We start from the raw sequence: 20,700 nt of genomic DNA on the forward strand, positions 1-20,700 counted from the left end.
GCCATTGCTTTGTGCAGGCTAAGACTTATTTACAATAACGAATTTCTTCTTTTTTTTTAACGATCAACACATAACGTACACATATAAGTATGTGGTACCTACTTACTTATAAAAACGTGTTCACCGATTTAATTAGAAAAGTATGTACGGTTTTTGTATCCGCTTTCATTAAAATTGTGATCGAACCCTGATCAAATTTCGCTTGCATAAATATTTTCTACATAATTGATATTTCACACAATATTTTTATTTCAGTTCTCGTACTTGGCTCGTTTCCTGCATCTGCGTTTTGTTTTCAGCGGATCGGTTCATCGGATGAAAGCTGGGTACACACGGCCCAACGAAAGCCAACGAATGGGTTTCGGTAGTCCTGTATGGACGGCTTAGCGAACGCCAACGATCGATCGTTGGCGTGTGCCGGCGATATCCGACGCGTGGCGGTAACATCAAAGGAATCAATACATTACATCCACTCAGTGTGGATGGTCGCCGAGGGCAACGAACGAACGCTCAGGCAGGCTCATTGAATCGAAAAAGCGTAGCATGCAGATGCAGATGTTTGATTTATCCCTCTCGTACACCTCGTCTATATTTCACGCCGTAAGGTATACGTCACTGAACTTCACTGAAGTATGGATAAATCATAACCGGCATGAATTTTGTCTGTATGGGCCATATCCTTTTGTATTTTTTGAAACAAAATTTACAAAAAAAAAGTGACATTAGCTTGGCTTCGGATTCGCCAGTGGGTTGAAACTCCATACAAAAATCTAATGTATGGAGCTAGTGACTTTTTTGTACCAACCTCTCCAAAATAACTTATTGGTTGCCATATTTATGAAATGATCTGTGTTTAGAAGATTTCACTTAAATTATAATATTTGCAATTCTTCACATTTTAAGCTGTGAAAAAAAAAATAAGCGGAAAAAAATATTACTAAGATTTTTTATTTAAGTAAATGAAAAAAATTTAGTTCTATTTTTCAATTTTATATGGCAGCCCACAAACCTTCATCTGCTGCGTGGGAACGGACGCCTTCGCGAGATTTTGTGTTTACTGTTTGAATTTTCGTGTATTTTGGTGTTTTGTTTTGTTAATAGCGTTGAGTTTGAGATTATTTCTCCTCCGCATTAACTTTTCTTTCACTAAAGTGCATTTATTCGAGACAGGACTCTAGTTTTTACCGTTATTTTCACGGCTGTCCTTTACTAAGAAACCATTCAACATGAGGAGATGCGAAATTTGTGGTATTCAAGAAAAACATTGTGAAAACAAAATGTTCTTTGCTAGATTTCCTCTAAGTGAACATGTGTAAGTAAAGTTACTGATAAATCTGATAATAGGTGTTGAGGTTATATTTGGCTGGCCGACGTCAATTCGTATTATATAGTATCACGACAATTAAATTTTATTTCAGTTGTAAGCAGTGGGTGAAAGTAGTTGGCAACGAGATTTCACAAAATCGAAAACCCGGCTGAAGAAGAAAGCCATACCAAAATTGGGACTTCCCATGCCACCTCTTTCTGAAGAAATTCTTGAAGGGTTTCCCCTAAAGATGGCAAGAACAGCCAAGGTAAACACTTTATTTTATTTTCAATTTATCTCTATTGCAACTTGACTTACTGCATCTTATAATAATAATAATAAAATAATAAAAGATATTGATTTAATAGTTTGTTTACAAATTCTACATAGGTACATAACAAATAATAAGTACAATCAAACTATCAAAAGGGAAAGCGACTCAGCTTATGCCTGCACCTTGCAGAACAAAGTCCCTTGGCTAACAGGCGCTGTTTTTCAGTCGCCCCCATAAACCATAACCCTAATAAATACCATCAATACACATGCACATATTTTTTTACATACAATATATGTTATAAATTAATTTGCTTCGTCATCAATAATAATGCTAGGTATTTTGAGTGTATAGTATAGTTGCCGGTCAGAGCATTAGTAATAGACAGAAAAATGGCTATACACACTAATTATATTTCACCTGTATAAGTTAGTGGAAGCTTCTGGCTAAATTAAACTTTGTTTCAGGTTCAGCTTTGGAGTTGCCCAGTGTGGAATATTTACATGCACAGCCTTCTACAAGTGGTGCGCAGTGTAAAACTGACAATACAACAGGTAAGCTATCACTGATAAAAATCTATACCTTATAGCATAATTTAGAATTTTAGAGTTGATCTGATGATAAAGCTAGCGGGTGACCATAGGAACACTGTGATAAACAACACAACTGCATCGAGTTTGGACTCGTTTGTCGTCTTGACGAGTACTTTGGTAACCAGGGGCATATAGTACAGTCAGCAAAAAAAAACTTATATTAGAAGAATTTTCAGAAAAACTTTTATTGAACTGTTTACGGAACCTTTCATGTACGAGTCCAACTCGCACTTGACCATTTTTTCTGTATTGTCTGTGTTTATGGTACACTTCATGTAATAACACTCCTCTTTTTGCGTTAGGGGTTAAAAATAGGTTGAGCTGCTTAGTAGTTAGAGGAGATAGAAATGGATATGCATACATACAGGTCAAAATATAATCCTCCTTTTGGGCTTCACCAGAATCGGGTAAAAACTACAGAATTAATTTCATTACATTTGGCATGGCAAGTAGATTGTTTATCAGAGGTATACAAAATTATGTATTGTCAACTAACTCCAAGATCACCTTACATTTCATTTCATTCATTTGACAAGTAAAGACATATTTGACAATAAGGCAAGAAATTGTAAGAAAGTTGTCTAGGTAAACATAGGTCATTGACCTGCAATATGACAAAAATTGGATTGTGCGTACCAATTTTATTTTATCTTGCATTAGTTAGTGTAAGCTACTGGCTAAATTTAACTTTGTTTCAGGTTCAGCTTTGGAGTTGCCCAGTGTGGAATATTTACATGCACAGCCTTCCACAAGTGCTGTGCAGTGCAAAACGGACAATACAATACTACAATACAATACTTGTGTAACGTGAAACTGTATTTACCTATGTAAAGAAAAACAGATCCATGACATGAAAATAAATTATTATTAAGAAAAACAACTTTTTTTTCTTTAATTCGATCATTTAATTAATAAAAAGCGCACCACTACGTGCCGTTTTTTGACAATATATCGATAAAAAAGCACAACACTATGCTGTTACAATATCGATAATATCGACTGTTCCTAACAACACTACTTGTCAATGTGACTTTTTCGGCCCTGTTTAGTCTGTGCAGTTCGTTTCTTGATATTGGCACCAAAAAGACACTGAATTCATACTACAATCGTGGTATTGTTTTTGTATGAGAGTTCCGACTCTTAAAACGTAGTGATTATATACTCTTTGATTCGGGCCTCCGCTTGATATTTTCTCGGGAGTGAGTTTTAACATTCAACTCAAGGAAATTGTGTAAAATACAGAGGTATACCTGCGTGAGTTGCGTGAAATGAACGAAAAACTTGAATAATGACGGATGCACAATTCTGTTTGGAATGGGATTCCCACAATAGGAATATCTGCACTGGTTTAAGTTCCCTTCAACAAGTAAGTTTTACGTATTTTTACCGGAAATTCCTTCTGATTATCCCGTAAATTATACTTAGCTTAGCCTGTTGTTTATCACATGCTTTTATAATAACATTAAAACTACGTATTACCCAGAATACAAAGGCGCGAAATACTTTTTTATGTATACAATTGCTTGTTTGGAATGTCTACAAACGTAACCGTGTTTTGAAACATTATATTCGGTTGTACCTGTATCTGTAATTAATAATAATAATAATAAATTTATTTCGACCAACTCGGATCATACACATAGAAATTAAATAGAAATTAAGAACAATAAGATTACATTACATCTATACTATACTAAGTGGGCAACACATGCAGCTGGTTCCAGTGGCACATAAATGGACCGTCATTCCGCTCCGCCACTGTCTTCAGGAGGCTGTTGGGGCTGCGAGTGATGCGCTGCAGCAGCGAGACACATAATCATGAAACTATTATCCACATGGGGGACGGTTTTTGCCCATTTCTTAAAGCAAAAACAATAACGATCTTGTAATGTTTATAGAACAAATATCTCTATTGCAGAATGGTGAGTTCGTGGACATGACCCTAGCGGCGGACGGGCACCATGTCAAAGTACATCAGATGGTCCTTGCCCTCGCTAGCCCGTACATAAAGGAGCTCATTTCTTCTGCCAACTGCCCACATCCTGTTATATTCTTGAATGTAAGTTACTTTTGTTATTTAGTTACACAGTGAATCTTGGTTGTAGAAACTAGAAATGCCATCAATATTTGGTTACTATTTGCTATTCAGCCACTTGGTATTCATGTCCAAACCAAATTATGAAAAAAATCACACATGTTAGTTGAAAATTTACATATTCTACCAGTAAAACCCTAAGTGAGTAAATTGGTATGAAGGAAAACATTATTTCAGTGTTTATTGAAAACTACAGATTGTGCTTTTTCTCATATTTTTTAACAATTCCTCATGTTTACCTCCACACTACTCACACATACTACCTATACAATGAGTCAAGTCACAATGTGTCGCCAGAGCGAATATTTGGTGCTTCAATTAAGACCTCTGTTAAATTGTTGGTATTTGGCAAAATCAATTCATACTTTGCAACTCAGAGTAACTCTAGTAGAAATAACCTAACCAACAAAAAGGCAGAACCGATTTTGATAAAACATGTCTAAAAACCATAGCTAGAAAACCTGCTTTCAATTAAAAATAACACATTTGAATCGGTCCACCTGTTTAAGAGCTACGGTGCCGCAGACAGACAGATAGACACACACACAGATACACATAGCAGTCAAACTTATAACACCCCTCTTTTTGCGTCGGGGTTAAAAACTCTTAAATTATAAGTTTTGTACCCACAGTTTAATTTAGTATAGAAATAGAAATAAACTTTATTGTATAACTGTGTATAGTAGGAATTATTTGAGGTGTCCCAATCCCAATCTCATAACAGCTAACCTTTTGAACAAAGTCATTGTATTCTATTGTGTCCTTAAGTGCATAATCCTCAGTTTAAAATGAAATGAATATAAGATCTCATTGAAATATGACTTTATTATTTTAAATGAAACTTTGTTGGCAGATAGTTTTTTTCTAAATTAAATGCGTCATAGACAAGCAGTCTCCTGGAAAAGTATTATCTGCGAACATGTATTTATTTTAAAATGCACTTTCTGCTCAAGACAATAAAGTCGTTATTTCCATGAACAATTTTATTTTATATTTCTGTTAATTTTAAACTGAGTATAATGCGGTTGCTCTAACATGTCTCTATGATGTTTTGAGGTGCGCATGTATGTCATACAGGGATGCAGGTGTTGAAAACTCTTTGTTTTATTGTATAGCTAAGTTCATGTTAGAGCATTGCCAAAGAGCAATGGAGAGAAGCATGATAGGAATTAGACGCCAAGACAGACACAGAAATGCATTTATAAGATCTAAGACAAAAGTAACTGATGTTCTCTATAAAATAGATCAATTGAAGTGGAGGTGGACTGGGCATATGTTGCGTGACATGCAGGAAAAATGGAGCAAAGAAGTCACACACTGGTATCCTAGAGATGGCAAGAGGAGCAGAGGAAGACAACAGATGGGAGGATGAGTTAAAGCTAACAGCAGGCCCGAACTGGAGGAGGGTAGCCAGGGATAGAAAACAATGGAAAATGTTAGAGGAGGCCTTTGTCAAGCGACACACTGAGCTTAGAGATATTCTATAACAATACAACGGAGGAGGATGAGCTCAGGATAAAAAGGCTAAATAGATAGATAGATAGATAGATAATGCGGTTGAGGGCACAATAGAATACAATGAGTTTGTTCGAAAGGTTGGCTTTAACAAGATCGGGGCACCTGAAATAATTCCTACTATACATACTAGGGATTACAGGAGATAAATACACCATCATCTTCATATCAGCCGTAAGACGTCCACTGTTAGACATAGGCCTCTGTCATTTATGTATTATACTTCCAACTGCTTTAGTTGGAAGCGGCTTGCATCCATCATGAACCTGCGGCTTTAACCAGGTCATCTGTCCATATTGTTGATAGATGTCCTACTCTTCGCTTGCAGATACTTGCAGATGCTAAAGCCTTCATATTATTGAATTACAGAAAGTCTCATACAAAACACTATGCTCCATATTGGAGTACATCTACACTGGGCAGGCTATGGTGGCTGTGGAAGAACTCAATGAGCTGATTGTCGCTGCCAAGGAACTGCATATCAAGGGTTTGGAAGATGTGGTAACTATCTTGCATAATAATGTGGCTTTTTATTTTTACGAGATAGTTTGACTTTGAATGGATATTATGATGTGCAAGTCATGCTTAATTTTGTATAAATCATGTGTTATTTCAGAAATCTGTAGCCGGGGCGCCATCTATTTCTGACTCAGAGCAACCATCGTCATTAGTCGATGAACAGCCACCAGAGTTCCCGGATGTACAAATAAAACTCCAACGTCAAAGTAACATAGCTCCCACACCCGTCGTTTCCAAGCTAACCGCGCTCAAGAGAAGACTTGCTGGTGAGAAGACAACCTCAAATGTGCCCTTGAGGAAACGAAGCTTCCCACCAAAGGACTTGGATTCTGGAACCAATAATGACATGCCCACACATTTGAAAGAAGATGACAGTGAAAATGACAAGACTTTTGTCTATGATGATCCGTTAGATGCTGATGATCGGGACGATGGCGATGACTATTGCATTGAAGAAACACCACCGGTAAAGAAGGTCACCCAAGGACAACCAGACAATGCTCCAAGTAAGTGGACTATATTTTTAGTTAGTAAGACTTTGAATAAGAACACTAGGCTCATAAAAGTTACTAAGTTTGGGATCTGCTTACCTGACATTGTTATTACAGTGCCCATTATAGAAGTGGGTCTTTATCAGTGGAGTAGCTAGGTAACCACAGACCCTGGGGCAAAAAATAAACTAGGGCCCCAACTAAACTATTTAAAACTTTTTGTTCCTTATTCCAAATTGTCATTTATAGTTTGTAAGTCAGAGTCCGACAGGCCCCCCGAGCTTGGGAGCCCTGGGGCACTGCCCCGTCTAGCCATTGGTCTTTATGGTATATGGTTATATATAACCTGTAATGATAGTTGCTTGTGTATAAAATCAATAAATTTCTGACTATAATTTTGAAATAATACAGAAAATATTAATAGTAGAGTGGTTATGGAACAACCTATAAGATTATTATTTCTGTAAGGAGATTATTTGATATATTTTGACCGCGTACCTTACGTAGTAGTGCGATTTCCGTGGTGCTCGCGCGGAAGGCTCCTTAGAAGAAGATAGTCTGATTATAACACGATCAATTGACCAATATTGTATTGTACATGCACACAAAACCCTCGATGCATGCGTGAGTCTAACTGGCATTCGACTAGTTCTTTTTTCAAATGTGTTATTTCAGATTTATCTTCCAACTAATTTATTTACTAGCTAGGTACATGGACAAGTAATGAAAATAAAACTGTAATGTAATAATAGTATGTTGTCCTTTATGCATTATTTTATTCCCTACCAAAAGATTTAAATTATAAAAAACAGTAATAACTATTGAAATTAAGTATTACATTATTAAATGTCTTCAACATTTAAATTAAAATGACGAAGTTCTGTGTCTAATGGATTCTATTCATCGAGTATTGGATATATTTTGAAGATTTTGACTGAAAATGCATACAACAATGTAAGTACAAATCCAAATACAAGATTAAAGTTTTACTAAATATTTTCCGGTGAAGTTGATGTTAGAGTTAGACCTTGAAAAATATCGTAATCTTACATTACAATCTTCAAAATAACATGCAATAGTCGATAATCTGTATATCCAAAGTGTTTATTTTAGTTATTTCCTTTCGGTTGTGCTCTTTTTTTTAACTAACCTCAACTTCACCCTATTTGTCCCAGCTTTTCTAACATTTACCTTTGTTTTAGTGTCTGTGCAATACACATTGTCAAACCAAGGCTCGCTGCAACTGATCCTGAATAGATTTGTGTACTCGCTGTATTACCAGTACCGGGATAAAAGCAGACAGTGGAGGTGCATTGACAACAGAGCCAACAAGTGTACAGCTTCTGTCTTCACTAAGGACAATATCGTGATGAGAAGGTGAGTCTATTCCAGCAATAACAGCCACGTCAGTCTTTACATACTTTGACAATAGCTTGACAATAGTGATTACTAAGCTGAGGTCCTAGATGTGATCCCAGGCTGGGGCAGATATGTATGAAAAATACGAATGTTTGTTCTCGAGTCTTGAGTATCTTATTTCCATTGAAGTATGTATCTGTAAGTATGTTTAATGCCAGGGTACTGGCCTCCTTTCAGAATGAGAGGGCTTGAACCATTGTTCCCATGCGAGCTCAGTGCAGATTGACTTCACTCGCATACACAATTGAATAAATTGAATTATTGCACAGTTTCGTGCAGGTTGCCTCCCCTGTTTTCTTTCACCATAAAGCTCATGTTAAATTGCAAATGTAATTTCGCACTTGAATTTAGAAAAACTCACAGGTGACGCTACAGTCAAACTACTGGTCCACCACTAAGATTTATTATATTACAAACAAAACTAGCTGTTCCATTATCCCGCAGGAATTATCGAACTCAGGGACTCAAACTATTTGTAGGTAGATATACCGAATTTCATCTAGTTAAATCATTTCAGCGGTTTAGACGTGAAATGGTAGCAACTAACAAACAAACTTACCAACTTGATTTTTTTATTTACTATTTTCTTATTTTTTACAGAGTCGGAGCTCACACTCATCCGTTCCACGACAAGACCATACTGAAGAAGGTTCGCGCCGGCACCGTGTTCTCTGCGCTGCAGGAGGCCGAGGCCAAAACTACTAAGCCGCCGCGAATGACGCACTCGACGGACAAAAAATAAACATAAATACAGCCCACTTTAGACCAGCCTTGTTTTATTACAAGCGTTTGTAGATCCAGTGAATAATGTTTTTCCATATTTGTCGGATAGAGGTGCGGCCAAACCGCCGCTTAAAAAACGGTGACGGCACGGATTCGCAGTGACGCACCGTATACACACCGTTTTTGTCGCATGCTCTCCACACCGCTGCTTAAAATACGGAATCGCAGTGACGTGCCGTAAACGTCAGGACTTTACCGAACAAAAGTCTTGACGCTTACGGCACGTCACTGCGATTCCGCACCGTTTGCGTATTTTAAGCAGCGGTGTGGAAAGCATGCAAAAAAATGGTGCGCACACGATGCGTCACTGCGATTCCGTAACGTTACCGTTTTTAAGCAGCGGTGTGGCCGCTCCTTAGGGCAGCATTTACAACCAGAGATGTGCGAGGATGTGTTGCGAGGAATGTGCTTGTCATGAACCAATAGAAACGCATCATTTATTTAGCCTCGCTCACCGCAGCTCTAGTGGAAACAGCTCGACGGAGGGAGGTTTTTGTATACTATAACAAGAGAAGGATGTGTGCGAGGAAAGAACTCAGTCACTAATAGAGCGGCTATACTTCGTTTTTTTGCATTAGAAAAAGGGTAAACAATCTTGACGAGTCTTTTTATAAAAAATAAAAAAAAAAAGTTACTATTTCTTGATACCAAAACCGTGTAAATGATAATATGTCCTTGCTAATTGTTACATATTTGCTGTGACTTATTTTTCAAGTGTTTTTCATGTCAAGATCGCTTACCTTCTTTCTGATGCTAAAAAAAACGAATTATGGTCGGCTCCCGCTACACGCCCCCGCTACGCATCCTCGCACCGCTCAGCTACCTTTCACATCTGGTGAAAACATTCACGTTTCACATCCTTGTACCGCTTAAGCGCAAGCCACACTGAAGAGACGTGGAACGGAGGCGCGGGCGTGTCGCAGTCGCGGTGCCCGTTGAATCAGTTCATGCTAAATGTATTGGAGGGTGCGAAGTGAAGTACTGTGGGGGTAATGAAATCTATCGCAGCGCTCATAGTGGCCAAAAGAAGAAATAATGTAGGCTCTGTCATCTGACATACTCATATGAATCTGTCATTAACAAAGCAATTTGTATAGACTTTAACTACCTAATTTTAGTAATAGATGTTTGTGTTATGATGCGAGCTTGAATTATTGAACACTGTCCCTGTTTTATTCTTAATTCCTCTACATCACGGACATGTCCAGCAACTATTTTCCTTATGAAACGGTTTGTGGTTGAAATTTTATATTGAATGATACTCACAAACCGGTCTTCAATATGATACTCATTTTGATCTGAAAACGATATTTAATTTATTACCAGCGATATAAGAACAATTATATAATTTTACTATTATTCAAAGAAACCAATAAGAAAGCTTTATTTTTTCGTTTTACAGTAAAAGTACAACTAAACATGAAGTAAACAAACCAAGACATAACGAAAATAAAACACACTTTTTGAATAAATTTGACTTACCACATTTAATTTTAATGACCAAAAATGAATTAACAACCTTTTGTCCACCCAAATCACGGTATCACAGTAATTTTGTATTATAAATTAATACGCTATAGGTTTGATTTTTGTCAATTCAATTTTTGGGATAATATGGCCCCATGGAGCCATGCGATGATTCCGCCAATGTCGTGGTTAGATAAGACACGGCCAAAAGACTTTAGTCTTGTTGTTCGGTAATACTGCTAGTTTCGGTGGGGTATTAGCCAGAACCCATCTACAACAAACATTGATTTTTGTCATAATGTCGCGATGAAATTTGAAAACGTCAGAGCATCAGAGCCAAAAAAAGTTGCGGACGCTAGGTGGCGCTGATGTCGTGCCCAGCGCCAATAGAAACGTCGCGATCCAAAGCACAGACGTGCTGGAGACGCCCTTGCCCCGTCCGCGACGCACCCCCGTCCCACGTCTCTTCTGTGTGGCTTGCGCCTTAGTTACCCCGCACATCTCGTAGAAACGCAGCCTAAGTTCGTATCATACCGTCCCTCTCATTCTCGTATTAAATAATATTAGCGAAAGCGGGACGGTACGATACGAACTTCGAGTTTCGTAGTAGCCCAGCAGCTTCAGGAAGCTAGTAGAGATAAATACGAACATTTCCGACAAAATACGATGGCAAAACATTATTACTACATCTGTATTTACTTTTAGCTGTCCCGGTGTCTGTGTGTAAATAAATCTTGCAAGTTTTTGATCCACTTACAGTAATCGGATTGAAGTGAAATTTGACATACTTATGTAAGTCCATTGACAATACAATAGTCGGTAGTGGAACTCCGGTGGTCCCGCCGGAATCTTCTCCGCTGGAAGGAACTGCTCAATGAGGGCTATCACGTATGAATTCGTCGCTAGAGGCGCTAGTGTAGCGTGAGGTCTCCGAAATGTCCAATCTCATAGTTTTGGTGAGCTACGCGGGTTTATTTATAATTAGAATAATTTTGTGAATATTTTGCATTACCTGAAATTAATTATGGCAATTATGCGTTACGGGGCAATGAATGTCTGTGTTTTGAGACAGTTTTGTCTTTCGGAAACTTTTGTCCTCCCTTTTTTTCCCAACAAAACGGGACTACGCAACACTGTGGTTGCTCGATATTTTTATGGTACGGTTTTAAGGTGTATTAAATATTATTTTAATCTAAACTTTGTTTTCACGCCCGTAATAACAGACTTTGAAAGCCACACTTAAAAACCTCACGCAACACTGGCGCCATCTAGAAAGACAAAAAACGATAGCCCTACAGACGCGAAACTTTGCATCCGCCTTCAATTTACGAATATTTTGTAAAACAATGTGTTTATATACTATAATACGCTCTGTTGCTGCAGCCAGTGCTCGTATGAGAACTCTATGCATGAACGTACTACCCAAACGGGACCGAGTACTCTGAAAATTCGTATTTACAAAAATGAACCATATTACAAGGAAATAAAGTATTTTTTTCCATAGCGCCTAACATAGAGGCTAATCCACGATGAGAGGGATAGTTACAACCGATGCCATTTGTCTCGTTCTTTCATCTTGCCAGCCAATAAAATACCATTATTTAAATTCTAACGACTATGTTGACCATGATTTTTGTATTGTGTGTCATTATTGTAGTACTACTATTAATAAAGTAGCTGACACAATATTAGTTGCCGAGTAGTCAATTTAGTTTAGAAGATAATATATTTATCGGTAGCTGAGTTATGTTAATTATTGTTCGTAAGTTGGCGGACGATTTTTCATAACTTGTTGATATTGTAAAGATGGCATATTGCCTTGCATAAGCAATTTTATTAACACGTTACTTAACTACACACAAAAAAAGACTTTCCGTTGCAGATTCCAAAGAAAACTTTAGTCGCTGCACTTATTATTTCACATTAATAAATTGATCCCTTGTACTATCTGTATTATTTATTTCGTAATCCATCCCTAATCCCTCAGAAATTTTCCATAGCTAATGAAAAACTTCAGCGATTTGATTATAATAAACAATAAGCGGGAAGATTGAACTTGCGTCACAAAAGTCTTAGGTATGGTCACCCTATTGAAAGGGACAAAGGGCATCGGTGCTAGCTATCTCGTTCGTCGTGTTTTTTAGCTCCAAGTGCTCGGACCCGTTTAGGTAGTACGTCCATGACTCTATGCTTGATAGCACAGATACGAAACTTTACATGATCCAGGGTAAAACCTTAAAATAATCGATTCAGCATGATTTCCTTGACAAAAGTATGGGATATCAACATGACAGTAAATAGTAGCACAAAGGTTTTACCGTGGTACATGATTCAATTTATATGACAGTACGTTTTACTGTTCAGTTTTTACGACAAAACGCTATGTGTTAAGAGTGTTAAGAGATAAGACATGAATTGGCAACATATTTTTAGTTTTAATCATGTTAACTGGAATATTTGTAACTAAAAACATGAAAATAAATTTAATAAAAAAAAAATATCTTTTATTTAAATGCTTTAAAAGAAGAAAATGAACTTTAAATTAAATCAAACACATTTATCGACACCTGCAAGGAAAATACATTTTACATTTTCATGCCGCCGCCGTGTACATTATAATCAACAAAGCTAAAAATAAATAATTTTATGATTGTTTTGCCACAAATACATACATTACGTTTAGAAAATTGTGTTGTAACTCAGACATACAATTCTCTTTGTAAGTATTCAATGTTAGTATAATAAGGAGTTATGTCGAGGAAAAAAATTGTAAATAGTAATACATTTTTTTCATGCCATTGCGACAAAAGGACTGTGGCGTAACTAAAGTTAGTATTTTATTCACCCCAGTGCATTCTTACTTACAATGTTTTTCCATGCTCTAACTTTTAAACGCAAAGGAGTTGAGATACAATGATAAGAGCTAAAAAAAGATAATTTTATTTCTTGCAAAATCACGATTGTATGTAACTCAAAATGAACAAAATAATGGAATCCTAGGTCGGGCTCGTACCGGCAGGGCTACTACGAAACTCGAAGTTCGTGTCGTGCGGTCCCTCTGACACTTATACTGTTTAATACAAGAGCGAGAGGGACGGTACGATACGAACTTCGAGTTACGAGTTTCGTAGTAGCCTTGCTGGTTCAACGAATATCGTTGGCAACACAGCGCGGTATTAATGCGGCGGGTATTTTCGGTACTTTTGTACCGGATGCGGGTCGGGCTGGGGTTTGACATGCGCAATAAAGAAAAGCGTTTTTAATTGAGCCAGTTGTGTGTGTATTTCTTGTTCATAGTTTAAGTTACCTGGCGAAACTTGTTGTGGATTAGTAGTACCTATTTGTGATTTGATTATTCTTTTATTTTTACACAAAAAGTGAGTTACGATGATATTCTTTGCAGGTGTCGTTATTACATTAGGTTCAAAGCTTGTCGAGAGATTAACTTCTGTAGATAAACAAGAATACAATTACATGTAGTTACATTTTTTTTAAGTGGCTATAATACTATAAAATATGCAGGATGAGTGACTTAACACTTTATTATGTAGCTTTAATTTTTGTCTGTTTTATCCTATTTATAGTTTCAATAAAAAAATATTATATTAAATATATTGACCCGGATAACTCACCTCTTAAATCGAGTTTAGCTCGACATGTTTCGGGCTAATCCGTAGCCCTTCGTCTTCGGAGCAACGCGTCTCAGCGGCTGCTGCAACACGCGCACTGCGCCGCTCTCCGGGTCAATATATTTAAGATGAGTGAGTCTCACGGTTTCATGTTCAAAATAAATTATTATTCGAAACAGCAAAATAAATAACCTCAAAGACGTGGTTTCATTGCTTGCTTTCCCATCTGCCTGAGATCATGGTTTAGATTAGATACTCCATTCCCGCACAACACGTGCGATTCGATACAACATAGTCGAACGATGTAACTAGGCCATGAGAGGTTGTGAATTTTTGATTTAATTTTCATAATCGCTAAGAATTATTCAAGTTAGTCTACTGCTTTAACACACTTATGTTTTATTGAAAGACCATTAAATACAGTCTCTCATTGTTCTAGACATAGAGTGCTCTCTCCAATACACGATATCGAATCAAGGTGCGGTACAGCTCATTCTGAACCGGTACATGTATTCCCTAAATTACCGGTACCGGGACAACCGCAGGCAGTGGAAGTGTGTGGACGGGAGGGACTACAAGTGTCCCGCTAAAGTCGTCACTAAGGACAACATAGTTTTACGGAGGTAGGTAGCAGCGCCATCTAGTTGACGCCACATTGTCGCATGAAACTTTATGACACGTTCAGACAGCGCATGAGTCTCGAAAATTTTATTTTATCCGAAGCTAACTAAAAGTCATTAAGTTTCATTCAACATATTTTATTATAAAGTGCTTTCCATTAGGCTTTGTTCGTTTCACTCAATATGTTATTTACTTTCATTTTATTTTATACTAGCTGTTACTTGCCACTTCTCTGCGCAGAATTATTTTATAGCTATCTTAAATCAAAAAATCATTCATTAATTCATTCGTTCATTCCTATATCGGATATAGGATAGTGTTTATCCTGGAAAATTCAGGATAGTGATATAATATATCCTATATACTTACACAGGGATATAGTATATCCTTAACCTTACCCAATCCTTAAACAATCTTAAATGAAATTTTATCTAAATCGGTTCATAAGTATGTCCCATGATCGAGTCTGCACAAACTTTGAAATAAAAATTGTTTCTTTCTTAGAATACCTCATTTATATCTTATATTATTATCTTATCTCTCATATAAATAGGATTCGTAACATAACTTGAGGAATATAAAAAAAATCGGTAGATATATTATGTAGTAAATGCATACTCAACGATAAAAGTTAGGGAGGTAACCTACCTAAGTATGTAAATTGCGGGTACTTTTTGTGATCCTATTGGATGGGTTCGAGGTTATGGCACAGATTATACACAAGTTACTATATCGACCGCTTACTTTCTCAACCTGGTATCTACCAGAATCGTATACCTACAACAAATCAACTCTTATCATACTTGACATAAGGATGATTCTAAAGCAATTCAATGTGGCCAGATACGAGGTTGAGAAAGTAAGCGGTCGATGTGTTAAGCGTGTCACACTACGCAGATACGATAATATTTTATCTGCATAATAATAACTTAATGATCTGAAACTACGCAGATACGATAATATACGAGACGACACATTCAGTCTAAATCCTTCAAACTGAGTAGGCTTGTTTTTTGGTGCGGATTGTTTATACAGGATGTTTTCGTGTTTATCTCTTCTAGATTTACTCGCGTGCAGCGGGGCTCTCACATCAACCTGTATCTATCTGCAGATAAAATACTATACCATATTTATATCGGCAGATATTATACACAGATCAATTTTTATACGCAGATAATATCTTTACCATCTTTCGATATATGTCGGTGCCCACAGATACTTCACGATAAAATATAAGTTATCTGCGCTGTGTGTGTTAGCTCATTGAATTGTATAGGGAGCGATATTGACAGATATGCGTTCAGATACAGATATCTTATCGTATCTGCTTAGTGTGTGACACGCTTTAGCGTAAAGCTTGTTTGTTTATACATGTATTAGAGAGAGACGCCACTAGTGCGTTACGTCGTCGTAGCGTTGATGCTGTGACGTTTTGCATATTTTTTTGAGTTTATGACATGCCACATTGATGCGTTGCTTGCGTCGTCGCACGCGACATTTCAACGGATCGACGGACAAGAAACAAGAGAGGTAGCAGCTTCGTAAGTTTCGACGCAGCGCAGAGGTGTGTTATACAATACATTTGATCCGCTGCGACAACGCGACGCAACGCAGCGCACCAGTGGGGCCCTCTCTTAGCGGGCTCTAAAACTACTGATCCGATTACAATAATTTACAAATACATAGGCTACTTGAACAAATTTAATCAAATATACCTTTTCTAGCTTGCTAATCTAACTGGCTTATTTACAGGGTAAGTGCGCACACGCACGCCTTCCACGACAAGAAGATATTAAAGAAGGTGATGGCCAGCTGCGTGTACTCCGCGATACAGGAGGCCGAAGCCAGCACGACCAAGAAAAGGGAAACCGAATTGAAAAATATGAACGAAACCGTTTAAATATTTTAAATACACGCGTATTGAATTTTATTGGCATTTTATTGGATCATTAAGGCGGAAACATACTATTAAAACGCGACGCCACGTCACGTCGTTCGACGCATGTTTCTACCGCCTGCTGACCTTAATAAAAATAAAAAAATATTTATTTTCAAACAATTACAATCCATAGTTTAGTTAGTATTAACTTATACTTATAAGCTATGTTATGTTTAATAAATATATGGGACTGATTAGTACTGAAACGCGTTGGAGGGCGTGTGCAAGCGTGTCGTGGCGTCGGTTTTTAACTAGTGTGTCGGCACCTTAAATCAAAGATGACTTTGAACATTAAATACCGTGAGACTCACTCATATTTATTTAATGAAATAAACCTGGATAACTCACGTCTTAAATCGAGTTTAGCTCGACATGTTTCGGGCCAATTCGTAGCCCTTCCTCTAGGAGCATCTCGACACGGCGGCTGCTGCAAAACACGTACTGCGCGCCTCCACTCTGCTCGCGCGACTACCCGATGAAACTAATACCCACACAGCACAGCACAACTACCCACGTTATCATCGTCAAAGATGTTTTTTTTTAATTGACGCTATAATAGGAGATTCTCGATGAGGTTTTATTTCATTGTCATCTAGATATATTGTGAACCGATTTGAAAAATTCTCTTTTTTTTTAGGGTTTAAATTCAAGAAAAATACCATCCCTAAGGATAGTTAGTCAGTCAAAATGTAATTTTTCGAGTTATCTATTTCCCATTTGTACAGTCACCAGCAAAAGTGGATGAGCGATTACGGTGTTCAAAATGTTCTACACGCGACTCTACTTGCCAAGGTAAATAAGAGGGTGTTTAGATCATTTTGATTTGAGCACACATCTGCTCATCTTCTACAGCTGACTGTAACGTACTTAATGTAATGACAGTGAATCGTCGGCCGCTCGAGAGTTCCGACACACATAAATTACGGTCAAATTCTTGCATTTCATTTCCTATAGTTAGGGCTGCCATACGTCCCGTATTTACGGGACTGACACCGTAATTGACCATCCCGTCCCCTATTACTAGATACATGTCCCGTATTTCGACAAAACTGAAGGGGCGCGCGGCCCGCCCGACCGGCGGTGGAGAAATGCGAATAGGGATATTTCTACTTTTATGATAAAGATTCAGAAATTTTAGTCGCTGAGTTGACCACAGCATATAAAATTGTACGTCATTACCAATCCTTTAATTCGTTGGATTGCACTACCAAATTAAATGCACAATGTATCCAGACTCATAAATTTCTAAGCAAACTACTGACAGAACTAAAGCTACATCAGCGTTGAATATGTTATTAACAAGTTTTGGACATCGAAAGAGAAATCTTCCCGTATTGGTTCTTAGAATGAATGGCAACCCTACCTATAGTAAGTGTCTTTGTACAGTTTAGTAGGTACCTTGTCACTGTGTGCCATCTGACAATTTAAAGCGTGTCACACACTAAGCAGATACGATAAGATATCTGTATCTGAACGCATATCTGTCAATATCGCTCCCTATACAATTCAATGAGCTAACACACACAGCGCATATAACTTATATTTTATCGTAAAGTATCTGTGGGCACCGACATATATCGAAAGATGGCAAAGATATTATCTGCGTATATAAATTGATGTGTATAATATCTGCCGATATAAATATGGTATAGTATTTTATCTGCAGATAGAAACAGGTTGATGTGAGAGCCCGGCACGCGAGTAAATCTAGAAGAGATAGACACGAAAACATCCTGTATAAACAATCTGCACCAAAAAACAAGTCTACTCAGTTTGAAGGATTTAGACTGAATGTATCGGCTCGAATATTATCGTATCTGCGTAGTGTGTGACACGTTTTATACAAAAGTGCAAACATGAGGTGACAGCGACAAGGTAGTTAGTAAAGTGTAAAGATATCATTGACCTCGGCCTTACTACCCGACCAAGCTAAGTTTGCACCTCGCGTTTTAACAAGAACAGTTTAAAAACTAAAAATTCAATATAATAGGAGACAAAAATTCGTAAGACGCGTATCGGCGACCATGATGCTAACCGTACTGACGCGGCATGGCGATCACGGGGAAGGGGAGCTGGGAAACGGACGGGATTTCGAATTCCAGGGAGATGCAAACTTAGCTTGGGCGGGATATACGTGCGACATATCGTCATCTGCCGAAGAAGTATTACTTTTGAGGAGCCTATAAGCTTCTAAAAATAGGGGAGTAGTTGGCGAATCCAATTAACACAATACGAGAAGAACAAGTATTTACATAAGACTACACTTCTACAACAATACTACTTACATACATAAGACTATACCTAAAGAACGATTCATTATTTATTTTTGCATGCGCTTTTTATATTTAATTTTTTCCCATCTGTCATGAATAAATGTTTCTTTTATTTCTTTCAAAGTGAGCACTACATGTACACCTAGGTTAGTAATGTTTTTGAGACTAGAACTGGAGTTTTTTTGCCAGATTCTTCTCAACATGGGTTTTCCGAACCGGTGACGTAAATAGAACTCAATGAAGTACCCCAACCCTTACACCCGTTCGATACTGAGTTGCTTTTTTTTTCAGGTACCAATGCAATACAGTTCACCGTATCGAACCAAGGCTCCCTACAGATGATACTGAACCGTTTCGTGTATTTCTGCCGTTATACTTACCGGGACGGCGGCCGGCGCTGGTACTGCTGCGACAACCGCCGGACTAAGTGTCCGGCACAAGTCATCACCTCTAAAGATAACATCGTAACCCGGAGGTGAGTCCAATAATAATATTGAACTAGAAAGTAGTTTAAAAGAGCCGCAATTACTTTGTGTTGGCAACTCTGGCTCACCGTCTCACCTTTTACCTACTTAAATTGTAAAACTAACTACAAGAAATTACAGAAAAACATTAAATAAGTAAAATGCTTACATATATTTTGTGCTGGCAACACTGGCTCACCTCTGACCGATCTAGCCGGTCGTACTAAATTGTAAAAGTAACAATTAATAACACAAGATATTACACAAAAATAATAAATTAAATAAGCGTCTTGTCTTCGTTTCAGGCTAAAAGCACACAACCATCCTTTCCACGACCGACGTATAATGAAGAAGGTCCGGGCAGGCACAGTGTACGGGACAATCGATAACCCTCTACAGAAAGTCAAAAAACCCGGACAAACCGCTAAGCAAGTGAACTAATACCTAGACAAATCGCGAAGCAAGTGAACTATGTAAGACCCGGACAAAACGCGACGTAACTGAACTAAAACCCTGACAAACCTCTAAGCGTGAACTAAAACCAGGACAAATCGCGAATCAAGTTACCTAAAACCCAGCAAGACTACTACAAAACTCGAAACTCGAAGTTCGTATCGTACCATCCCTCTCGCTCTCGTATTAAATAGTATAAGTGTCAGAGGGACCGCACGACACGAACTTCGAACTTCGAGTTTCGTAGTAGCCCTGCTGACAACCCGCGAAGTGAGCGAACTATAATAATAGTGCTGTGCTGAAACCTACACCCACTAGGGATGGAAAAGTGAAACCTGAACTAAAGTTGGAACTGTTTAAATGTTTGAATTAAATGTTTATTATAAACTTGTTGGCATTTTATTCGCCATTGATTTAACTGTACCAACCTCAGGTGCAAACATACTATTTGCTAAACTGAATGGAAAAAACAAGAGGAAGTTGCATGGCAACGAAATACGCTGAACATAAATAAGTTGAACTGAGTTTCTCAAAATTCAATTTTACAATTCGAGTAGTATCCAGTGATTCTGTAGCCATGTATTCGATTATTTCTTAAAAAAATGTCCATTTTTAAATTTTTCAGTTGTCCACTTATTTAAAAAAGAAATATTTCCTGACGCTATTTCACCACAAAAATTAAGTAATATTGTTTTTAAATATATACAAAACCTTGTGGTAAAAGTGATAAAAAGTCAGATAATCTGTGTTGTTGGATCCAATAGAAAGTGTTGATGTAGTTAAAAAATTAAAATTTTACAAGGGGCTACTAGGAAACTCGAAGTTCGTGTCGTGCGGTCTCTCTGGCAGTTATACTATT

The 20,700-nt window shown here is 37.6% G+C and overlaps 1 protein-coding gene across 4 annotated transcripts; it reads left to right on the forward strand.

The window, feature by feature from the left end:
• Positions 1–949: 949 nt before the first annotated feature.
• LOC141431822 (uncharacterized) lies at positions 950–20,205 on the forward strand. Of its 4 annotated transcripts, none has more exons than XM_074093015.1 (8): positions 950–1,574; positions 2,048–2,134; positions 2,872–3,539; positions 4,092–4,232; positions 6,153–6,284; positions 6,400–6,808; positions 14,531–14,714; positions 16,465–16,642. In XM_074093015.1, exons 3-8 carry the CDS (start codon positions 3,462–3,464, stop codon positions 16,610–16,612), a joined length of 1,092 nt encoding a protein of 363 aa, XP_073949116.1. In that variant the 5' UTR covers positions 950–1,574; positions 2,048–2,134; positions 2,872–3,461; the 3' UTR covers positions 16,613–16,642. The 4 variants fall into 4 exon arrangements, with proteins under 4 accessions (XP_073949116.1, XP_073949117.1, XP_073949119.1 ...); XM_074093016.1 differs by having other exon boundaries at positions 950–1,312; positions 1,419–1,574; positions 2,048–3,539; XM_074093018.1 differs by lacking the exons at positions 14,531–14,714; positions 16,465–16,642 and adding exons at positions 19,216–19,399; positions 19,694–20,205 and having other exon boundaries at positions 2,048–3,539.
• Positions 20,206–20,700: the final 495 nt, after the last annotated feature.

Source organism: Choristoneura fumiferana, chromosome 10 (genome assembly GCF_025370935.1).
Source record: "Choristoneura fumiferana chromosome 10, NRCan_CFum_1, whole genome shotgun sequence".
In the NCBI taxonomy this organism is placed as follows: Eukaryota; Metazoa; Arthropoda; class Insecta; order Lepidoptera; family Tortricidae; genus Choristoneura; species Choristoneura fumiferana.

Excerpts from the sequence above, each read along its gene's own strand:
- LOC141431822 (XM_074093015.1), top strand. The coding sequence starts at position 3,462 with ATGACGGATGCACAATTCTGTTTGGAATGGGATTCCCACAATAGGAAT. Across the intron at positions 6,285-6,399 it reads TCAAGGGTTTGGAAGATGTG|AAATCTGTAGCCGGGGCGCC; the intron begins GTAACTATCTTG and ends GTGTTATTTCAG. Across the intron at positions 6,809-14,530 it reads ACAACCAGACAATGCTCCAA|ACATAGAGTGCTCTCTCCAA; the intron begins GTAAGTGGACTA and ends TCATTGTTCTAG.